Here is a 24,431-nt window from a genome sequence, read left to right as displayed (position 1 = left end):
AATCTACGAGTGCCCCAGTAGCCAGCAAGCCAGCCAACCCACAGGCCAGCCAGCCCACAGGCTGGCCAGTAGACAGCCAGCCAGCCTACAGGCCACCAGTTAGGCTTAAAGCCAGCAAACCCACAGCCTGCCAACCGCAGCCAGCAAGCCACAGCCTGCCAGCCAGCAAGCCACAGCCTGCCAGCCGCAGTCAGCAAGCCCACAGCCTGCCAGCCGCAGCCAGCAAGCCCACAGCCTGCCGGCAGTAGCCAGCAAGCCCACAGCCTGCCAGCAAGCCCACAGCCTGCCAGCCGCAGCCAGTAAGCCCACAGCCTTCCAGCAAGCCCACAGCCTGCCAGCCGCAGCCAGCAAGCCCACAGCCTGCCGGCAGTAGCCAGCAAGCCCACAGCCTGCCAGCAAGCCCACAGCCTGCCAGCCGCAGCCAGTAAGCCCACAGCCTTCCAGCAAGCCCACAGACTGCCAGTCAGCAACAGTAATTAAGGTAAGAGGAGCCAACTTGGCCTAGGTATCAGCTATGTTGTGTTGCTATATTGTGAATAGGAACCAGAGTGTTGGAGAGACCCCCCTCCAGGCCCCATTAGACTCCATTGTAGTCTCTAATGGGACCTGGAGGAAATTCTTTCTAACACTCTCTAAAGGACACTGAGATAGCCTCTGCTAGAATGCTCCCCCCCTCCATGGCCCATTAGCCCTCAATTGTAGTCTCTACTGGGGCCTGGAGGCGACTGTTTCCAGCAGGGACACTGAGATGGCCTCTGTTAGAAAGACCCCCTTCCAAGCCTATTAGACTCCATTGTAGTCTCTAATAGGGCCTGGAGGGGATTCTTTCTAACACACTCTCTAAAGGACACTGAGATAGCCTCTGCTAGAAAGACCCCCCTCCATGGCCCATTGTAGTCTCTACTGGGGCCTTGAAGGGATTATTGCACTTTTGTTCCTTGTGTCTAAAGATTGTGTAGGGTGTGGCTGGAGGCGGTGCATGGAGGCGGGACATGGGTGGCGCTTGCTGCGGAGTATGGGTGGGGCCTGTAAGGGGCCCTTGATTTATTTTGCCCGGCGGCCCTGAGGGTTCTCAGTCCGCCCCTGTATAAAGCCATGCCCCGCCCTGCAATTAGGCTCAGAGCACTCTGATTGGTGGGTTTAAGCCATCCAATCAGAGTGCTCTGACAGGTAAATGAAGAGACTGACAGGTAAGTCTCTACATTTACCTGTCACAGCACTCTGATTGGTTGGTTTGAAATCCACCAATCAGAGAGTTATGAGTCAAATTACACAGCGTGGGAGCCAGGGGGGAGGACATTAGGTCCCCCCAATTAGTATTTAGGGACCCCACCCACCGCTCAGGGGTGGGGGCCAAGGGGGAGAACGTTAGGCCCCCCCCCTTATGCTAATTTAGGGACCCCACCCACCACTCAGGGGTGGGGGCCATTAGGTCCCCCCCTAATTAGTATTTAGGGTCCCTACCCACCGCTCAGGGGGAGGACATTAGGTGTCCCCCACACTTAGTATTTAGGGCCCCCATCCACCGCTCAGGGGTGGGGGCCTGGGGGGAGGACAATAGGTCCCCCCATTAATTTACTTTAGGACCCCCACCCACCGCTCAGGGGTGGGGGCAATAGGCCCCCTCCCCTTATTCTAATTTAGGGCCCCCAGCTCGGGAGGGGAGATTTAACAGTTTTTTTTAACAGTATTAGTATTAGTAAATGTGGCTGAAAGACCAATTTAGGTCTTTCAGCCTTTTGGTAGATAGCTCCCTAATACCGTGGGAATTAGGGAGTTATCTACCAAGCGGCTGCAAGACAAGTTCCGAAATTCCGAGCGGAAGTGCCGAAGTTACCGAAATTCCGAAGTGCCGAATTTCGGAATGCCGAACCGAACCGAAAATCTTTCCCACGCACATGCCTATTACCCACGCTCCTTGCCTGTCTCCTTGCCATGTCAAGGCCCATTCCCCTTAGCTATGCTTCTCTATTAGCTACACAAGCAGCTCCACACATTCACACGCCACCGAACACACATTGTGACACATCATCCACACACAATTCTACGAGCAACCCTCATAGACAGCCCCCATTCATAGGTTGCATACACAACACCACAAACTATTCATGAACATATACAATATAACAGCCCAAATACACACAAATACAAAGCTACAAAGCAACTGCAACACCCATAACCAAGTAACAAGCAAAATACTGCAGCATACACATCACAATTTAAAAAAAAACAGGACAGGCACGCCAAGGAACTTCAAGATCTTGTCTTGGCAGAGTACTACTAAAAGGTTGCCCACCCCTAATCTAGGTTAATGAACGTGGCCCTGTATTGGTCGTGTTTATACTGCAAAGTCCTGCAGGAGCCACTAAACTGGATGTTGCTTGACACCAGGGGGGACCCAAGAAAAGCTGTCACCCCTGGCACCACAACCACTTCAGTAGGCTGGTAACGCAGCTTGCACTGTTTCTTTAACGCAGAAATGTCAAATAAATCAAGTTAACAGATTGTAAATTGTGAATTTCGGGGAGGGTCTGATGGAATTTGGCAGCATATTTCAAAGATGTGATGACCTCTAGAGAAATCCTAAATACATGAGTAATAAAATACATAAAGGAGGAAAGCCATAATTCATGGTTAGAAAGCAGCTGGCTATTAGATAATCTCCCAATGAGTCAAAGCAGATTTAATTATGAAAAATAAACAGGACACAGTCTTTTTCTATGCTTAATTGCTTTGTTATCAGCACTATTTGAAATTATTCACTAAACTGGGAATTTGTTGAAAGTTGAGATTTTTCCATTTTGGCTATTTTGTTATAATATTTGCAATTCCCTTGCAGTTGTCTTTAAACTTTCCGTTTAGTGCATGACCCGGTTTACCACTGATTTTAAAGGAACACTCCACAACCCAAATACGAATAAATTAAAAATCACTGTTGAGCAGATATAACCCCAATGAAAACATGCATACATTTAATTATGTTTTTTTTCCATTGGGAGTATATCTAAAAACAGCTTACACTGAAAAACAGCTTTCTCTGAAGCCTTTGCAAGCCCTCCACTTCTAACCCCGTCCAGGCATTCTGTGGCTGTCCAATCACATACTTCAAAATACAGCTCAATGAGAAGGCTTTGCAAAGCAGGTGCTCTTAGCAATTGCTGCCTCTTGAGTTTAGCTTCAACCCAAATCAGGAAGTAACAGGACCTGATTACTGATTGACAGCCAGGGGGGTGTAACAAGGTGACTTTATAAATGTGCTGTTTTCTACTGTAATATGAACTGTTTGTATAATGAAAAAAGAGAGTCTGGAGTATCTCTTTAACCCCTTAAGGACCAAACTTCTGGAAAAAAAGGGAATCGTGACATGTCCCACATGTCATGTGTCCTTAAGGGGTTAAAGGGACACTATAGTCACCTGAACAACTTTAGCTTAATGAAGCAGTTTTGGTGTATAGAACATGCCCCTGCAGCCGCACTGCTCAATCCTCTGCCATTTAGGAGTTAAAACCCTTTGTTTATGAACCCTAGTCACACCTCCCTGCATGTGACTTGCACAGCCTTCCATAAACACTTCCTGTAAAGAGAGCCGTATTTAGGCTTTCTTTATTGCAAGTTCTGTTTAATTAAGATTTTCTTATCCCCTGCTATGTTAATAGCTTGCTAGACCCTGCACGAGCCTCCTATAAGTGATTAAAGTTCAATTTAGAGATTGAGATACAATTATTTAAGGTAAATTACATCTGTTTGAAAGTGAAACCAGTTTTTTTTTCCATGCAGGCTCTGTCAATCATAGCCAGGGGAGGTGTGGCTAGGGCTGCATAAACAGAAACAAAGTGATTTAACTCCTAAATGACAATGCATTGAAATGACAGTACAATTGCAGGGGAATGATCTATACACTAAAACTGCTTTATTTAGCTAAAGTAATTTAGGTGACTATAGTGTTCCTTTAACTTAGCATCTTCATGCTGAGGGGTGAGCTAACCTTTCAGTACAAAGCCTACCCCTCCCTCCATGTTCAAAAGAGACTCACTAGTTAAACCTTTGTCCATTGAATGACACAGTGCCTGTTATGGATGATATCACATGAAACAGTGACCATGTGGGCTCAAAGTTTCCCATCACTCACTCAGATCATGAGCACGATGGAGGCTTAGAGTTAAAGGACCACTATAGTGCCAGGAAAACAAACTTGTTTTTCTGGCACTATAGGGTCATTAGCCCCCCCCCCCACCCCCTCCTCCCCCCCATTCAAACCGCCCATAGGAAAGCATTACTCAATGCTTTCCTATGGACGTCCAGCATCTTTGCAAAAGTGCCTCTAGCGGCTGTCATTGAGACAGCCACTAGAGGCTGGATTAACCCTCAGTGAAACATAGTTTCTCTGAAACTGCTATGTTTTCAGCTGCAGGGTTAAAACAAGTGGGACCTGGCACCCAGACCACTTCATTGAGCTGAAGTGGCCGGGTGCCTATTGTGGTCCTTTAAGTGTCATCAATGATAATCATCAGTCACAGTTATAATGAGTAACAGGAACTCGTAGAGGTACCATGCTTCCCACACAATGTCAATGTCAATGACAATGTCCCCCCTTTAGTAACCTGTTTAACCCCTCTGTCACTGAGCTATACAATGAACAAGGGGCAATACCTATTATTTCTCTTATTCACTGCAGCTGTGAGTAAGAGGGAGGTTTGATGGTAAATCTTGCCACTGTCAATTTACTTTTTAAAAATACTTATCCTCTTCATCACTATTGTACTGCAGTGAAAGGATCCCAAGTCTAGTTATTAGTTTTAAATGATGGGCGTGAGGATAGGTAATAATCACTGCCCTACTCCCTTATTCACTGCCTTTGATCCATGACTACTGCCAAAACTCTCTCTGAGTTACAACGTTTTCTTAAGGTTCAGATCATTTACTGTATGCCTTTTGCCAAATACCTTCTTTCCACATTACCTGTCTGCTATAGCATTCCATTTTTCATATCTAATAGCCCTACTGTTCGGTATCCAAACCACAAGGGTTATTCACGAACGTGTGAATTCAAAGTTAATTTTACATTTAAGGTCAAAATAGTCAAATCTGAAAAATTCTCTAAGTTAGCCATGCTTCAGTTTGATTTTTTTTATTTTATTTTAGTAAATAACCTTTACCTTATATTTTCTCCATGACTCACTCACTCAGTTTATTGGAAATATAATTCACCTTGTTCCTACATTTAACACTTATTGTTCATTTACTTTGACCACAATTGACCCCCTTGAAAACCATTGACTTTGACCTCTCAATTATTTAACATAGTTAATTATTGTCATAATTCTGTACTTTTACTACACAAGACACCATCAAAACATCTTACACTGGTTCACCTCCCAGCCAGGTGTAATCTTCTGCTAAAATCACAGCTTCCAAATAGAGACTTCAGAGTTGGACTCAACCATATAGCGTTCTATCAAGAGCCGACTAAGTGTCCTTTGGAAAGACAGCTGACAATATATATCCAGCTACCTCAAATTAACTTTCTATAATTATTAAAGGAACACTTAAGGGTCAGGAACACAGACATGTATTCCGGACCCTATAGCAGTGTTTTCCACACCAGTCCTCAAGGCATGCCTACTAGTCCAGGTTTTAGGGATTACCCAGTTGTGTCAGGGTGCTTCTTTTTGTGTTGTTTTTCTAAAAACACCTTAGATACAACTGGGTAATCCCTAAATCCTGGACTGGTAGGCATGCCTTGAGAACCGGTTTAGAAACCACTGTTTGCCTCTCCTTAAAAGGTAAGGAAACTAACCGTATTTCCAGTCTGCTGGCTTGGCCCGGCCCCAATCCACCTCCTTGACTGACATCATCAGACTTAACGATCTTAGCCAATAAAATGCTTTCCTATAGGAAAAGCATTGGACTGGCTGAGATTATCAAGAAGGCCAGTGGGGACAAACACTGGCGTGGCCAATCAGCATCTCCTCGTAGAGATGTACTGAATCAATGCATCTCTATGAGGAAAGTGCAGCATCTCCACACCTCAAGCTGTAGTTGTTCTGGTAGCTATAGTGTCCCTTTAAAGCGCTGTGGAATATGTTATATATATATATATATATCAATACGCTTTATAAAATCTAATAATAATAGACATTTTGTATCTGTTGCTATGTATATTGCTATCCTTATTCAAGGGTTACAGCTACGGGTTATATGTAGCTTTAAAACCAAATTTAGAAGTGTTATAGGAACAATACAAGATGCATCCAGAACCATGGCAACGATTATTAGGAATGGCGCAGCAGATTATTAACAGATAGTACATCATAGATTAACGGCTTATGCCATTTTATTTTCTTGCAGTATAGTGGTACACATATCCCAAATATGTGAGAATTGCCTAAAAAGACAGTAAACCATGAAGGTAAATGTACTTTTGTGTGCAAACAGAATAAGATAAAAGTGTTAGACGTCTACATTGTGGAACAGATCCGTCTTCTAACTAAACACAGCATTCCATTCATCAATCATCATCACAATTACTTTTAAATGTTCAAACCCTGCAAATAAATAATTATTGAACAGCACAGATTTTTCACTCATTCACAATTATTCCTTATTATTCCTATTATTCCTTATTATTCCTTATTATTCCTATTATATACTGAACTTGTGTGATGATTGACGAGGTCACTTACAGGTTGTAAACCTATGTTACCCTCCCCAAAACAATCTTCTTAAAGGACCCCTCCAAGCATCATAAACACTACAAACTGCTGTAGTGGTTATGGTGCCAGGAGTGTCTTGAGTTCATCTCCCAGTAAGGAGTCAAGCTTTGAAGTCAGCTTGACAACTTACATGGGTCCTCTACTACCGGTCGTCTTTTCCAGGAGAACCTGGTTAGCACTACGGAACTAAGATAGGCCATGCAAGACCACGATTATTGGCTAAGAGCATAAGCTGAGTGCTCTCAGTCAATGAGCGTTGCCCTGGATTGGCCATGCTTTTTTCTAAAAATACATCAGGTTTTTCCTGCAAAAGACCACGTGTGGCATGGGCACCCAGGTTCCCCATATAAGTTGTCAACATGTGCTAAAACTGCCTGGCTACTTAATGTGAGTCAGCGTCAGGGCACACCGGTAGGCTGTAGTGGTTATGGTGTTTGAAGAGTTCCTTTAACAATTCATGTGATGTTTTCGTATTTACAATACAGAGGAGAAAAAGTTAATCCAGTTAGAGTGTTGCTTTAATCTATTAAGTACCAAATAGTACACCCTGCTGTCATCACATTCTTTCCCCTTTATATCCTATGCCAAAACAGTGTTTCCATTTTGGAATAGGATTCTCAAAGAACAAATATTCATTGGTCCTTACGGGGTTAATGTGATATATTCGCAACATGTTTAACCACTCCATTAACTATTCCATGCAGTGTAATCTGGGGACATCTGCAGGCCTGTTTGTTAACTGCAGTTAAAAACTCATAAAAATAGAACAACTATTACAGTCCCTCCTTGTTATAGGAACTTGGAGGAACCGTAGTCATATAGCCTACTCTTATTTTAAAGAGTGGCAAATAATAATTTGTACATTGCCATTATTGTATGTATATGTAGTTATTTATGTCATGTAAACATTAATGTATAATGCAAAAAAAAAAAAAAATGTTTACCAAACTAAGATTTATTACTGTAACAAGGACACTTGATTGTTATGTTTTTTTTTATATGGAAATACAATAAAAAATATTTCAACAAAAACTCATAAAAATGCACATAACTGTACTAGATTTTGTAAATTGGAAAAGTGACATCATCACAAAAAAAGTTATATCACATATAAACAAATGTGCCCAACCCGAACCTAACAATATACTTTAAAAATAAAAAACCCACAAATAAAGGTTGTGTGCGTGCTATAAATCACATGGGTGTAGGGCCCATGTGTCACATGTGCATTCTGGCTCACATATGATGGTTCTAGTGGTTCCTCTTGGTTAACAGAACAACGTTAATGGCCCAAAACAGGCTGCAATTAATATCAACGTATTTAATCAGGAAGAAGCAATCTGCAGTGGTTATGGTGCTTGCAGTTCCTTTAAAAACAAGTCAAAGAAAAAAAATAGTCTGCTAACCTCTGAATGTCCCTTGTTTGCTGCATATCATTAGGTACAGCAAATATCAGGATGTGGTTGTGATCTGGTTCTCTCGTGGGTTTTAATGACAGCAGAGTGCATTTCTCATAATCTCCTGCAAATAGTCTTGAAAGTTGTCCATTTTTACTTATAGTGAGGCGGCTTCCTTTGACTTTATGATTAGTTTCATTCATGTGTTTTCATGAATGAAACTACTCTTTGCTCGGCTTGTGCATGAATGTTATGCAATTACACTCGTATCAAAGTATGGACGTATAATGGTAACACGTAGCAAGTATTGAACAGTAAGAATGTAAACAGATACACCTGCAGTACGATTCGTAGTAGGAGCAGAAGACGGAACGGAGGGTCCCTTTAAATTTTTCACGTCAACAGTAAAACATATGCCTGTTGTTTTTAAATATTAAAGTGACGAGAAATAATTATATGATCATGTAAAATTCTGTCTCATCCGTGATCTGTATTGCAAGCCCACAGCTAACAGTGTATTCAGCACAGAGTCAAAATCCACTTTAAAATTCCACACAGGTGACAAACAGTTCCACAGGTAAATGCTATCAGATAGTTTGCTTGCGAACATGTACAGAGAACAGTTTGTGTGAGGCCTGCATCTTGAATTCCCTGGGCTGGGATAGTATCTGCTAATACGTTTACTTCTATACTTTACAATAACCAGCTTTGGAATGTGAAAAAGGTATAGAGTGCAAATATTGATTTTATTTCAACATTACATGCAGTGACCTGCTTCCTATTAAACAAAACTCAGGTAAGACAGCTGGCTACCCTTATACAGTAAGATTGTTTGCTACTGCACCTACATCACCAATCTTAGCATACTGATCACGTTTCACGTTATTAAAGATCTGTCGTACAGCAAACATGCCTCTACAGCAAGTTAGACAAACACAAAGGCACGTGAACAAAAACACGAGCAAGCAGAATTTATAGATAAAGTGATATTTTCAGCTGCGATTGGCCTAATCTTTTTTTTAATGTTTTTTTTTACAGACAATGAATTAAGACTATATGAGAAACATTGCAATAAAATGCGTTATTAAAAAATTCGAGGTCCTCGCATTTCCTGTACATCCCCCTGACTTTGCACATTCTGTAGTGTGTTCTGCCAAACCAGGAAGTGACTCAGAAAGTCATTATGCATTCTTAAACGTTGTGGCATATAGTAAGATTTCTGCAGAGCTGGACTTTACGGGCAAAGACGGGGTGTCACCAGAGTCGCACTTGAGTTGGCGTACTAGTGTAGAAAGCAAACATGTGAATTACAATTTGTAGAAATCGGATCTCTCATACAGCTATAGCAGCGATATATTTGGGTTTTTGCGTGCCCTAGGCCATCCAACCAATAAGTTACCCTTCCTCCCCATATATGAGACACACACAGACACATAAATGCATTTACACACTATAGCAGAAGAAGCAGTCATCTGCTCATCTGCTAAAAGAAAACATAGAGTCCTGTGGCCCCCTCCATCCTGCTGCTAGGCCTATGGCAAAATATGTCACAAAACTGTATTATTACAGCGCTACCGGGTACTGTGCAAACTGAGCGAGAGGAACGAAAAGGGTGGGCTTATGGAGCGTACCATTAAATGAAATGTTGGTCCCCAAACTAAGATGACACATAAGGCCAGATGACAAAAGCATGGCACAGACTTTGAGCTAAGACAGCTATTTCTGTCCCACAGCCAGGATAAGTGCCATTGGGTGAATTATGAATTAATATTGGCACTGCTGATATTAATTATCCTAAACGTACCAAGTCAGCAATGGTTCAAGGAGATAATACTGGGCGCTTGGGCCGTATCAGTTTATATCTACAAACAGAGCATTGTTATTACTATTATTATTGATAATTACATAGCGGCAACTTATTCCACCGCGCTTTACAATATTATAAAAGGGGTATATTTAACAATCAATGAGAAATTATAAAATGTTACAGGATCAATAGGTTGATGAGGACCGCATTACAAAGGTTAATGGTTACTATTTACAGAACATAGAACATACCAGGGTAATCACGATATAATGGAATACGACTACCCCCTGTCATGAAAGAGTTAATATTAATTATAACATTTTCTGAAAAATGTCACACTTTGAGCATATGATAAATAGTGCCCCTTTCAGCAATTGGTGCTATTTTTTTTTTTTTTATAAAACATGTTTGAATCAAGCTACGATCTACTATTATAAACTATGCAAGGACAGCCTGTCTATGCCACTTTCGCCGGAGTTCAAACGCCAAAAATAAAGCAGCAGGAGGAAGGTGGGAATTGTGGGAAACTTGCTTTGACCACAGGAAATGGAGCGGACTTAGCTCCTCCCCTGGGTCAGAGCGGGTCAAGCGTAGGAAAAATACATAAGACAAAATAGTCCCTACTTTGTCTTATATTTTAAAAGAAAACTAGAGTAGACAGGAAGAAATGAAGAACAGATCCCGAGAAAGGGAGAGAAGAGGAAACAATTGGGTAAAGGTAAGTTCGGCATGACAGTGTCGCTTTAAGTGGTTATAGTACCTAGACCAAGCATGTCAAACTTGGGGCCCACAATGACTATCTTTGCAGCCCGCATGCCATGGGGCCACTTTGAGCTGTGGCTGGGATCAGCAACAGGACAGAAAAGATTTATCCTGTCCGTCCTGCCATGGCCAATCGTTTGCTCTGGCAAGAGCGAAACGCATTAGTCCACGGTGGCCATCAGATGTGTGTATACAGCGTATGAAGTCATATGCGGCGGCAGCAGTACAGTGCGCAGAGTGTCTGTCTGTAGAGCAAGCCAGCAACTCCACTTCCCTCCTGCTCGCAGTGACAAAGGAGCGTCTGGCCTGCTTGAACAGAGAAGAGGGGCTTAGGGGACCTTCCTGTGTAGTGTTTTAAGATGGGGAGGGAGTACAGTGTATTCAATTGGGGTCAGTGTATTGGATTTTTTGAGCAGTGTATTAGATGGGGGGTAGTGTACTAGAATGTAGGGAGGGTTCAGTGTATTGGATTAGGTCTGCATGGAGGCGCTGAACGCTCCTCATGAAGATTCTTTTTTTTTCCTATGGGAAAGCATTGGATTGGCTGAGATCACCAAGTGTGATGATCTCAGTCAAAGTGAAGAACACACTCATAGGACTTCAACTTCAACATGATAACGCCATTTGTATTTTACAGCTGTGCAACAGCATACATTCACCATTTCTGTCCCATTACCAAACTTTTCTTAATATGTCAAGGTAGTTGGACTGAAACATTGGTTAAATGCAAATTTACGTCTCATTGAAATAAATTCGCTTTTTTGCTTACTTTGAAGCCCTGCGAGCGTGAGTACGTCCAGTGTCCGTTAGGTGACTTTTTTAATACTGTACTTTACTGTACTGTAAGCCTACATTTCTATAAAGTTTTTGTATATTTGTGGTTCACACAAAATTAAACCTTGTTTACTTGGCCTGTCTTACTTTGAGTTTGACATGCTTGACCTAGACTGTCCCATGAAACTTAAACTCAAAAATAACATTATTAATTTAATACACAATATTACAGAATGAAAAAATATAAACCCCATCATAAAAATTGGTAAGCAACCCCTCCCCCCCCCCTCCCCATTTCACCACCATGGAACCTGTCATCACAGATAATACATAAAAAAATATAAAATAATTGAAATTAAGCAAGAAAATAGTCTGATGTACACCTATGAAAATGTACACTTCCATTTTGCATGCAAACTGCGTGAGCACTATGGTACTTACATTTTGGGATGTACTAAGCTCGTTTGAGCAGGTTCCTTATCATATCCACTTTCTAAAATTGTACAGCGCTGCAGAATATGTTGGCGCTATATAAAATGCTAATAATAATAATAATAATTTATTTTTTATTATATTTTCCCACAATTTAAGATCCATTGGAGTGAGGGCTGAGTACATATTTAGACATTGCTGTACCAAGCAGGAGGTGAGAGGTTTTGTTACAGAGATTAGTGCTCGGATAGGAGGTGATTTATGTCACAACTGGTTAAAAATTAATTAAGGTTTTACTGCAAAGCAATATGGGCAATACAGGAAAACCGACAGATCGACACAATACATTATGAGAAGTTTTCATGTTGCAAAACAGAAGTTAATGTACATCTGTGGAGCCTGTGATTACATTATTTATATCAAGATATGTGGTCATAAACAAATCACCATCCACCGAGACATTCCTCTGGCCAGGACGAATTTAACTATTAAACTGTTCTGAACGAGACATAAGTCAGGTGACCTGGTAAGTACGTAAACACATCCACTGGGTTAAAGGAAGACAGAAGTAAGAGGGAGGGCTTTGAAACAGAGCATTTATAGGTCTAAAAGCCAAATATGGGCAGAGTACACAGCTATGGGCAACAAAGCATTAAATCTTACATTTACAGTATATACAAATAACACTACTCCTGTTTAAGTTTACAGTACATAGCTACAGTATTGCAATAAAAATAAAACTGTCTTCGTTTTTTTATTACTGAAAATAAAAGATAATACGCAATATAGCCTTACTGTGCATTACTTTATAATGAATACATAAGTCAACAACTTTTAAGGTTGTTTTTCTTTTTTCTTTGGCTAATCCTTTCTTCACGGAGGCAGCCATCTTGAGTGTAATGCAAACTTTAGAGGAAGTCTCAAAGTGTTTAGACAAAATGCATTGAGCTGACAATCGCACACTACAGACTGGGTACCTCGTTGAAAAAAAAGTAGAGACTGAACCAAAAAACTGGTAATGACTCAGTCTTAGAATAATGTGCAGAATAACCTGGCGGACTTTACAGAAGGTCTAAGTGCCTAATTAGGCTAAGGCTGTTTTTAAATTTCATGTGCTGCATGTTTATGATCATGATTTCTTTTAAAGGCTTTTATAGTTTTTGTTATATATTTCTCCATACACAAATACAAGTTAGGGGTGAATGAGTAACATTGTACTTTTTCAATCTTTGGATGAATGTTGCATTTTCTCAAAAGGCTTTTTCTGGTGTAAAATGTGAAAGTCACCGAACGGTCATCAATATATAGTGGTTAAAGTGGTTATGGTGTCTGGGTAGTATTCCTACAAACTTATATTTTATAGTCATAAAAAAACTGTGATTGGCAGGGGCGGGCCACCATGCTGACCGGTCGCATACAGGAGAGGCTCCTGAGGGAATCAGCCTTGTAAGCTGGAATTTGCGGCTCATACACAAATATCGAGCCCTGAAAGCGCAACTTAGTGGACCAGAGGATACTGTAATTGGCAAGGTCACCATCAGCCATATATAAAGATATATTTACCTGGCCTACTTCCTGGACTGTTCAATTTCCTTCCTGGTCACTGGAATGCCTCACAGCATTCTGAGATTGATCCAAGCGCATTGGGTGTAATGCCAACACAAATCATGGCACCATTTGGACAACAATGTATAAAATAAAAGTTATGGTCTATGAAATGCCCCCATGTCACCTTTGCATGTTAGGTGCACCTAAATAGACCTTAAAACGATGACATTAAAGTATTGTTTGGCTGCGTTAAACTGTCTATATAACTAGGTAATTCCACTTCCGAACAACCCTCAGGTATAAAGGGTGATGAGCATTCTCCGATAATCTCTGCTGAAAAGAAAAGTCATTGTCAAATTTTAGAAGGTTTTCAACTTAAATCTCAAGTGATTATAGACGAGGAATTAAAATGTGTCTAACAGAGTCACATAGAGGTGACAAGGGCGCCCTGTCTGTGTGTGACTCTATCAGCATATACATAGATAACTGTGGAATGTGACCCAAGTGTCACCTCCTCCTTCTGTCACTCCTCACCTCAATTGTTGGCAAGATGACTGAATGCTATACCTAAACAAAAAGTTAAAAAAAGGTATGGGGCATAAAGAAAGTAGTTGTGATTTTTGCATCTGGAAGTTGCAGTGATCGGTGATATTGTATTAAACAACAAAACAAATCAAAACAAAAAACTTATGAGGTTACATATCAACGCAACTAAAGTTATGAATGGAACATTCGACAACAACATTCCGTTGGTCTTTATGGCGATAAGCGAACTGCAGGTTATTGTGACTGAATCTAAAAAGTGGATACAATCATCTAACAAACACAAATATACAAAAATGGAATTATGCATATAGTCACACACATAGGCATGCCGATTCTACAATGACGTTGACATGCCTTGGTTCCTGTCTGAGAAATCAATTCAGTTCGTTCTTTAACCTGTATGTGTAGCAGGCTTACTTTTGAGTGGGAGCACTGGCAATTGGCAACTTGGATGAAGTTTGGGGACAGAGTGAGAGTGAGCTCTCAGTTAGACCATGCTGCCTGACAGACATAAATTCTATGAGATGCTGATCGCCCCCCTATTGCTTCTATATGGCCATGCGATATACAGTGATTATTTAGACATATGCCGAAAACATATTTTATTTGTTGGGAGCATTGTGAGATTAAGGAGTTTCCATATTATTTTTTTGATCTACATTTCCTAACGACTGCTGACCAAAAACTGATTTGCATGTTCACAAATGTTTTCTTGCTCATTTGAACAGCTTGCTAGCCAATAAAATGATTTGCCTAGTGGCAAGGGAAACGTTACCAAGGAGAAGGGAAAAGGGCGAACATTCTCGCACAGTAGCAGCATTAACTGTACAAAGATTAAAGGTAACGTGAAAACGTCCCCTTAATATTGTTTCAAGGTTCCACCTTTTCAATTTATTACCGGACTCAGTGACACTCGTGTTATGGATTTCAGAAGAATGAAAATCTGAGTTATCCCTGATGGGAATTAGACCTGTGACATTGAAGTTGACTTCTTGGTGCACTACCGCAGATAGCTTCATTGATTTGTCTCAGAAGATGGAGAGAGTGAAGCTCAGTGTTTGAAATCCGAGCCTTGGGTGGCTCTTTAGTGCACTAAAATACTTCAATACGACCTCACAAAGTGCCACACAATAGACTCACTGGCTAATAAAATATTTGCAACCCTGGCATCAGACTTAAAATTGCTGTAAAAATGTAAAGCTGTACCAGTGCATGCACTAAGCTTTTCTGTAAGTACTACTATGTACATAAAGTTCTATGTCTGCATACATTTTAATATGCCTCTAGAATGCTGATTTCTAAATGTGTAGTTAGAATACTTTCTTATTTAGTATCAAACATAATCGTTGATATGACACAATTAATCATCGGTGTAAATAGGTTATGGAGAGAACAGCATACTTGAAGATCGTGACGATTTTAGTGATACTGGATATAACTTTTTAGGATGGATATTACAACCTTCCTTTTTTAACCAAGTACCGGTATCTCCATAGTCAAAAAAAAAATAAGTAACATTCCAGTGTTATTCATTTACCGGTATTTGCAAAGCTGGAGTGTTGGGAAGTGTATTTAAATGACAGGCCCACCCACCTTTCTTGTAAAATAAAGTGATTACATACCTCAAGTTAATTGAGGAGAGGGTCTTCACTCATAGAGACGCATTTGGGGGTAGAGTACATGCGCAGCAATGCTTGTCATAGAGAAGCAATGAATTAACTATGTGAAGTCTTACACTTACATTGAGAGAGCATTCAAAGCTTATGAGGAAGAGCCCGTTTTAGTTGTCTGCTTGCCAGCCAAAAGGATGCAACCTAGGAGCTTTATGAAATGCAAGAGGAAGAGACGGACACTATTCTAATCCTTACAGCACTTGAAGTGCTTTAGGGATTTGGAGAGTTCTTTTAAATAGACGCTCTAAGCAATCTAACCAATACAGCCAACTGTAGCAGTTAGGTTGCCTGAATTTCCTTTGGCACTATTCCCCGTCTTAAAGGGACACTATAGTCACCTGAACAACTACAGCTTAATGTAGTTGTTCCGGTACGATCTATAGCTCCCTGCAGGCAATCTAATGTAAACACTGTATTTGCAGAGAAAATACAGTGTTTACATTGATTGATAGGAATACCTCCAGTGGCTGTCACTCAGACGGCCACCAGAGGGACTTCCTATCATGCAGGGCCCTAAAAAGGCCCTGTACACGTCAGACGTATTAAAATATGTCTGACATGTGCAGGAGAGAGAAGGCACTGTGTGCGCGCCTTATCTCTCCAGCCTGTCAGCAGAGGAGGGGGGCGGGCAAAGACCGCGAGCTGAGCTGTCAGTCAGCTCAGCTCGCGGCCGCGCACACCGCGCGCATGCGCGGTAATGCGCTCAGGACTTCAGAGGGCGGTATGAATGCCGCCCTCTGAAGTATGTGCGCATGTGCGGCAAAGCCGCGCATGCGCACAAGGGAGCAATGACGCTTCCAAATGGAAGCGTCTGATTGCTCCCTGCTCGCGCCCGCCTATTTCGTCATTTTGACGAAATAGGGGGCGCGGCTTCACGAGGCTCCCGGCACTGGAACCAGGTGAGTAAAAACTGCGGCCTGGAGAGTCCCTTTAATATCTAACTGTGTAACCCCTTAAGGACACATGACATGTGTGACATGTAATGATTCCCTTTTATTCCAGAAGTTTAGTCCTTAAGGGGTTAAGAATGGTTTTATATAAACCGATTGCCTTGCAAGTGATGAGGGACAATTGCGATTTAAGCAGTAATGCAAAATTATCAAAGTCAAATCAGTTTGCCCAACCTGGATGACATTCATTGTCTTAATGTACCAGGGTCGAGTCTGGCACAAATGGTTATTATATCTTAGACAATCTGTGTTGGTCTAGGTAGGATGAATTGACATTGATTATGGAAAAAAATAATTAAAAAAATATATACTGGTATATATATATACCCAACTTTCAAGTTGTCCTGTATTTACTGCAAATCCAAAGTCTTTGCAGCTTCTCCGGCGAGCTTTCGCCACAGTGGGACGTGGCTCAGCCAATCCTTGAGCTCCTGCAGTTTTCAGTGGGAGCGCTATAGATTACTACCAACTGGTGCAAACTGGTGCAAACAACTGCATTAAAGAGTTACTGTCACCCTTTTAAACATGCCTTTAAAAAAAATTTTTTAAATAGGAATACTTTTTGGGGCATTTCTACCTAGGTTACCATTGTTGAAACCTGAAAAAAGGTATTAAACTTCCCTGTAATCCTGTTGCTGATTTCCTTCCTCAGCCTGACTTCATCAATAGGCTCACGCAGTCTCATCAAATGCTTCTCATGGGCTGCCAGGAGGGAGGGAGGATAGACACAGCAGACATACTTTTTGCACAGATTTGATATTACGCAGCCTGGAACACTTGTGCCAGGGGTGTAACTAGCCCCCTGAACAAGAAATTATATATCTCCGAATGTGCAGCATTTCAAACAGAAACGCCGCACATACAGAATCCTACAACCATGACCACTTCAAATCAGGGAAGTGGTCATGGTGGTTGGAGTAACCCTTTAATGTTATGAATCAAACTAATTGTGTTTTTTTTTTTTAATAAAAAGCTGAAAGAACTGTGACCTAAAATTCACAAAAATCACCTGCTTTGCATTCTCTCCCGATAACACAGCATAATCTAATCTACCGATTACAAATGTCAGAGCACCGTAGGAGTAGAACTACCTCTGGCAAAGCACTATGGGAGTAGGAGTCCTACAAGTATTGGAGAGCTTCCCGTTGGAGATTCATGCAACAGCTTATCGAGAAGTTTACGTTTAGGCAATGAAGACAGTTTCTATTGCTGCATTGCAACAAGCTTGTATCATCATCGCCATAATATTTACTCATCAGCCACTTAAATCTTCAGGGAGGTGGATCTGTCGGGGAACTGGGTTATGTCATCCATTGAACACTGGGTCAATGGGTTTGGTCAGATCTGGCATATACCTAAAACAGAGGCGGCGTTGCCTCGGGGTCTGCTTGTAAAAGCTTTATTTTCCATGCATTGTGTCATCGTAACATGCTGTCTCTTGCCTTGAAGTCTCAGCGCAGGGATAACGGCAGTGAATGCTAAGGGTGGGGGATGGCAATGAAGTAAGCCACAAATGTAAAAGGATGCTTTTTTTTTTTTTTTTTTTATTATACGGACTAACTTGCCGATTGCCAAATTGATAAAATGAATAAATACAGGGGCATGGAAGATCAACTACAACCTTGACAATCAGCGTAACACACTTGGCATGTTTTCGTTCCCCATTCTCTGCATGTTCTGTAACAAAATATAAAGCAGATTTTGAGCTATTTCGATTGAAATATTTTAACCCACCTGCTATGGAAGTCATTATACATGCTGCATATTTAACCATCCTCCATTGTATGGATTTAGGCACTAGTTAAAACAGAAAATAAAAAATTGCAGCTATGTAACACAATACAAACGGAACATCCCAGGGCTGAAATCAGTGCCATAATTGCGAGATTAATGCAATTATGGCACTAATCCTGCAAGCACACAGCAAGGCTCAACATTTTCTGCATGTAATCCACGCACGTACAGTTTGCAGGGTCTGACGGAAGGCAGATTTGATGTGTTATTTATATTTACTGAGATGCTGATTCGGCATGTTAGTGCCACCCCGATTGTAAAGCACCGATGTTGCAATGTCAGCGCGTACTGCATGACGGCGGGCATATGTTCGCAATGCACCCAGTGAAGGAATACAAGAATTACCCTGCCAAAATATATATTGTAGCCCTGGTACATCATCTTGTACAAAGGCCTGGTTTGATGTCTGTTGAGGAACATAGCAGTGCTTTGGGAAACAGTGGTTAAGCTGCTAAATGACAGAGAATTGAGCAGTGAGACTGCAGGGGCATGATCTATACACCAAAACTACTTCATTAATCTAGACTCTTTTCTACGATTCAAATTTTGGAAGGTTCTCTGTAGCACAGTGTGGGAGTTAATAATGTGATGTATGTCAAAGTGCAATTGATATTGTAACTTTCAGCACACTGGATGTTACGGACTACATCTCCCATAATACTCCTGCGGTCGTAATGCTGGCAAAAGATCAGTGGAGATGTAGTTCATAACATCTGGCGTGCCGAGAGGTTGCCTAACCTTTTCTTAGAGCCCCTGTAATTGGGCGCTGTGGGGTTTATTCGTGGTCGGCGTGTGCTTTGAGTTGATATGTGGTAGAAATGTGGGTGATGGGTGAGATATGCTAACATGTATGTGCTCTGAGTTAAAACATGGATATTGCATGATTGATGTGAGCTGATTGTTGTTTTTTGCGGTTGGTTGGTCTCATATATGAGTGCTATAAGGTTGGAGAGTGCAGTAAGGCTACATATGTACAACCATAAAAAGTTTTAAAAAATTGCCGCTAATAATTGCGAGTAAAAAAAGACAATGTAAAATAAAACTTTGTTAATTTCATTATCCCTGTCTGGGGTCTTTGCAGAATTTGCAAAGAACCCCACACAATGCTGCTGGTGGTCCGGTGGGGGATATTGCAGGTAAATGTGAGATTTACTTACCTGAACCTGTCCCTGTCTCTGGCTGGTCCTCTTCAGCATGCGCGAGAGTACAGCATTGAGGTCTCTGGAGGGCGGGACCCACCATAGACAAAGCCAATTCCATGCAGTCGTCACTGGTGGTGGCTGGTGGGAGTGACACTTCTAGACGGGTAGCTCCGCCCAGTGTCTGGTAGTGTCAGGTGTAGGAAACATACAGAGACAAAAACAGTTCCTACTTTGTCTCTGTATATCTCTTGACTGGATTGGAATTTCTGTAAAATTCCAACACAGTCAAAATTACCATTTTTTCGTAAAGAGTCTACCTTTATGAAATACAATTTTTTTCGGCAGGGTAGAGGGGGGTCCTGAAAGAGCTGCTTTAATTTTCACAGTGCAATTGACCCATCACAGTGCAAAACAAAGCATTAGACAAAATCAAAAATTGGTGCGAAAACTAGAAAGCACAATATTTAAAATCCAGTTCTCAGATCAATTTTTGATACAACCTTTAAAATAAATAAGACAATATAGTGCAGGCCATCTGTAAATAAACACATGTTTCAGACATTTTGCAGAAAATTCCATAGAGCAGTGGTTCCCCAACTAGTCCTAAAACTACATCTACAGTCCAGGACGCAGGCGCTTCCCAATTCCAGTCCTATGGGAATATGGACAAAACTTGGTGGTGTGGATTATGCACTAGATTAGGAACCAATGTCCCTAACACCGGCATGTTAACCGGCATGTTAAAAAAAAAAAAACTTTAGATTTTTGTTCATCAGTTTTAAACTGATTTCCAGAATTGTTACCCGGGTCTGTTTCTACAGATAATTAAAAAATATACACCTACACAACCTAAATTTTAAAAAAAATAAAATAAAATTCAGTCCATAAAAAATACTGATAATTTTTTAAGTTCTACCAAGTGTTAGTGTCACCATTCTAAAGCTGTGACGTTTTACGAGGTACGTTTAAGTACACATTTTTAGGCTGCAGACATTAAAGAGTTAATCACAAGTGCCATGCATTCCCAAGGTCTAGAATAATCCAGGCTTTCTGATTTGTCTGCTAAGAGCAAAGATAACCCACTGTGATTTGTATAAAGCTCCTTGTGAAATCCTAATGTGTTTCAGCCCATCCCAGGAGCCCAGATCAGTCCTGCAAACATACGATTTCTATGCTTCCTGTGTGCCAGGTTTTCCTACGAAACAAACAAACCACTTTTAACTATTGCAGAAGGTGACATTGGATATCGAAGGCTAGATTCTATTATTTAGAGGAATATTGTCACCGCAAAACTATTTTTAATATAATATCCCTTTCGTCAATTTTTTTTTTTTTTTAAATAAATTATATGTAACAAAATTAGAAAAATGCCTCCCTACCTTGAGTATATGACAGGATCCTTCAGCCATATACATACACCTTGGGTCAGATCGTGTTTGAAAACCAATAGTTAGTCTCTATGGTCTTCCCTGCTTTTGCGCAGGAAGTGAAGCAGGGAAGACCATAGAGACTAACTCTCAGTGTTCGAACACTGTAAGACCCAAGATGCATGTATGTGGCTGAAGGATCCTATCATTTACTAAAAGAAAGGACCAGTTATTCTAATTGTTTTTATTTTTTTATATATATATATATATATATATACTTGATTTTAAAACTTGATTTTAAAACTTGAGATTAATAGTCTTGAAGTGACGATTGTCCTTACATATATTGGAATATGTGTTAATATTTCCCTGAGAATAATTGTGTGTGTGTATCTCTTATTAAACTATCCAGACATAAACGGTGCTTTGCTAAGGTACAGACACCCATCCTGTATGCAATATCCCAAGAGACACAGAATGATCGCATAAGTGAAGTTCTCTCTATACGATCTAACTTGCAATTAAATGGACGATAATATAAAAGTTGTGAAGTACACCCTGTGGTCTGCGTGTAATAAATTTTAGGAATTGATAAAGTGTCGCGTTTAGGAAGCGGACGAACGTGTGTTGGCGAAAAGTGCTCTAAACAAGGCAATGAATGAGCTCTATGTAATACACAAATAAATACGGTCTACTACTGTAGTAGACTATAATCAATTTTTTTTTTAAATGGCCAATTTTTATTTGCAAAAACCAATGCCTAAATAATACAAGTGGTCTACATAGAAGCAGTTTTTTTGACATGCAGTTTACCTTTCGGTGACATACAAATTTACTTTCTCTACCAGGTAGATTACCCAAGGTCTAAATTCCTCAGGATCAAAGTTCCATTCCTTCAAATAATCTTTATTACTTCTGATAAACAGACTTCATTGATCTACGGCCTATCACAGAACTTCCGCATATGTATTTTCCTTTTAAACGTGACATTCCATTGTGATTATAAACTATATGGCACTGCTGTGAAGGTTTTAAAAAATGGAGAAAAAAAAAGCAAAAAGCAAGAATAAAGATTGTTTTTAGATAGGAGTCGGGCAGAGTAGATAGGCCTCTTATCTACCATTGAAATCTATGGGGATTATGTATAATGAGCAATTCTTGGGTAAGTCTCTAAAAGCGAAACATTCCACTGGTTTCCATGACGACTGCTTACTTTGCCCCAGAATAGCGATTTTTACTTAACTCCCAATATTCATACATAAACAGGCGTGACTGAGCGTGCAATTCCAAAACGTTATAAAAATACACTGAAACTTAAAATAAGAATACAACAGTTTGTCCTATGCCTTCTAATTCTTTAAAACGGTAGATTTTAATTGCATTCACCATATTTTATATTTACCACTTGGCTTTCTTTTATATCAACAGTACACTGAATTCCCAACTTTAACCTCTCTCCCCCCCACCTCCACTGGAGAGCTATGCCATTGATCCACTACCCCCTCCCTTCTCCATGAAGCAGGACTTCCTCACATTTTCAGCTTAGCGGACAGCTTCCAGCTTCAAAACTTTCTTCTGACACTTTTTGCTTAAAATATGCTTTCTTTCTCCAATAAATCCATTTAACCCCTTAAGGACCAAACTTCTGGAATAAAAGGGAATCATGACATGTCACACATGTCGTGTCCTTAAGGGGTTAATGTAGGTGAAAGTCACTGTCTTGTCCCCCCTTCACCCCAAGCACTCTTCCTCCAAGCTAATCATACTGATCTGTAATTATGCCCTGTAATTACACTGCAAACAACTGTAAGGTCACACACCATAAGGGTATTATTACTTTTAAAGGTTAACCCTTCACCCTTTCACTGCCAGAGGGTGGGGATGAAAAAAAAAAAGGTTAATATTTTAGAAAGTATCAATTTCTCCATGAGTGCAAATTCTAACACAATGATGCGCATAAGTCATATCCCCCAGCTATCCCATGAATAAGGCTGGCAAAGGATCATGGGAGTTGTAGTTTCAGCTGGGAATCTACCTTAGCACAATCATTTTCTATAAATAATTTATGACGTATCACATATTTTAAATGTTGTGATTATGAACATTAATACATTAAACTTGGCAAGATATGCATGATGTTTAGCAAGTAAAAGCATTGAATGTGACCCAGGGTTTCCCCTTCAATTGAATACAATTTTCCTGCAATTAAAGTCCCCTCACCTGTATATGATTTCCTCATGGTACTCCTACGTTTCTGCAGCTCCTTCCTCGGAGACCCTCTGGGATTGTAAACTCCCCAGAGAGGCAAAAAGCAGAATGGGAGGTTTAGCAAGAGGCACACTTAGCACAGCAAACACAGAGTACACTCCCATCTGCTGGAACACACCTTTAGTGAACTTGTGCACAGTTATGGAGTGCACAAAGACAGATTTGGAAGGAGGGTAAGGGGGCACCCTCAGTGCTACATTGTTACTAAGCCTACAGTAGGCTTAACCCTCCACAGCTTGGAGGGCAGGATTAACTCTTCACAACAAGGAAACTTGAAAAAAAAAAAAAACCTCATTTAAAAAACAGAAATGGTATTATTAGCAAAAGCTTCCTGTAAAATATCCTGTACTTATTGCATGTTCATTGGCACAGGTAGAGACGTTTCCCATAATCGTTTGCACACACATTATTAATAGATTTAATATGATATGGAGGCTAACCTGGGGTTTAACCCCTTAAGGACCATGGCTCTTTTGAGTTGTATCACATTTATGACCATTTTTGACACTTTTGCCATGTCGTCATTTTACTACAATTTCTTGTTGTACAGCATTACTTAAAGGAGAAATGGGGATTTGTTTTTTGATACCCTACTTCTATACATAGCGCAACGTGAAATGTGAATTAAAAAAAATAAAGAGAAACAAAATTATACGGTTTTGCGTTTAATCATTTCAATACAAGTATATCGAAAGAAAAATAAGTTTAAATAGATTGACTATTTAACTCTGATTGTTAAAATGCCCAATATGTCTAGGATTTCAATTACGTTTTAGAAGTTATAAATAATGCAAAGAGTGAGTTACAGTTTTAAAGCTAATCCTTTGCAAAATTCGACATTCAGTGTACAGGCTATTTAACTAAGAACATTTTGACATTTTTAATTTAACCATTTAGGTTAAATATTCTGGTTATATTTTTTTTTTTTGTGTTTTTCACAATTTATTTTTATCATCATGGGTTATAACACAGACCGTGTGTATCCAACTACTGTATAGACCCAGTATTTGTATTCTGCTACTGTTCTCGAGTATAATGATACCTCACATGCATACCTTTGCCAGGAACGTGAGGGACTGTAAGGTCAAATAACAGACATATCCTAACTTTTACATGCCTGTTTGGTTACTTTCTAGGGACACAGTTTGGTGAAGTGATACTATTTGTGTCACCGTACTGACCAGTGTCAAACATTGGTGCTATGTCAAAACCTAACCCTACCCGTAATTCTACCTATAACCCTAACACCAACCTTAGG

At 40.4% G+C, this 24,431-nt stretch overlaps 1 protein-coding gene across 1 annotated transcript in view; it reads right to left on the bottom strand.

The window, feature by feature from the left end:
- The window catches only part of SEPTIN9 (septin 9), a 198,542-nt gene extending 175,328 nt beyond the window's left edge, over positions 1-23,214 (bottom strand). The window contains exon 1 of the mRNA XM_063459183.1: positions 23,126-23,214. Within this exon, the coding sequence (XP_063315253.1) occupies positions 23,126-23,144 (19 nt within the window). The 5' untranslated portion in view covers positions 23,145-23,214. The remainder of the gene's footprint in view (positions 1-23,125) is intronic.
- Between the last annotated feature and the right edge of the window lie 1,217 nt (positions 23,215-24,431).

This window comes from Pelobates fuscus, chromosome 6, assembly GCF_036172605.1.
Source record: "Pelobates fuscus isolate aPelFus1 chromosome 6, aPelFus1.pri, whole genome shotgun sequence".
Lineage (NCBI taxonomy): Eukaryota > Metazoa > Chordata > Amphibia > Anura > Pelobatidae > Pelobates > Pelobates fuscus.
Note: the sequence above shows the minus strand (reverse complement) of the source record. Positions and strands in the feature narration are given on the sequence as shown.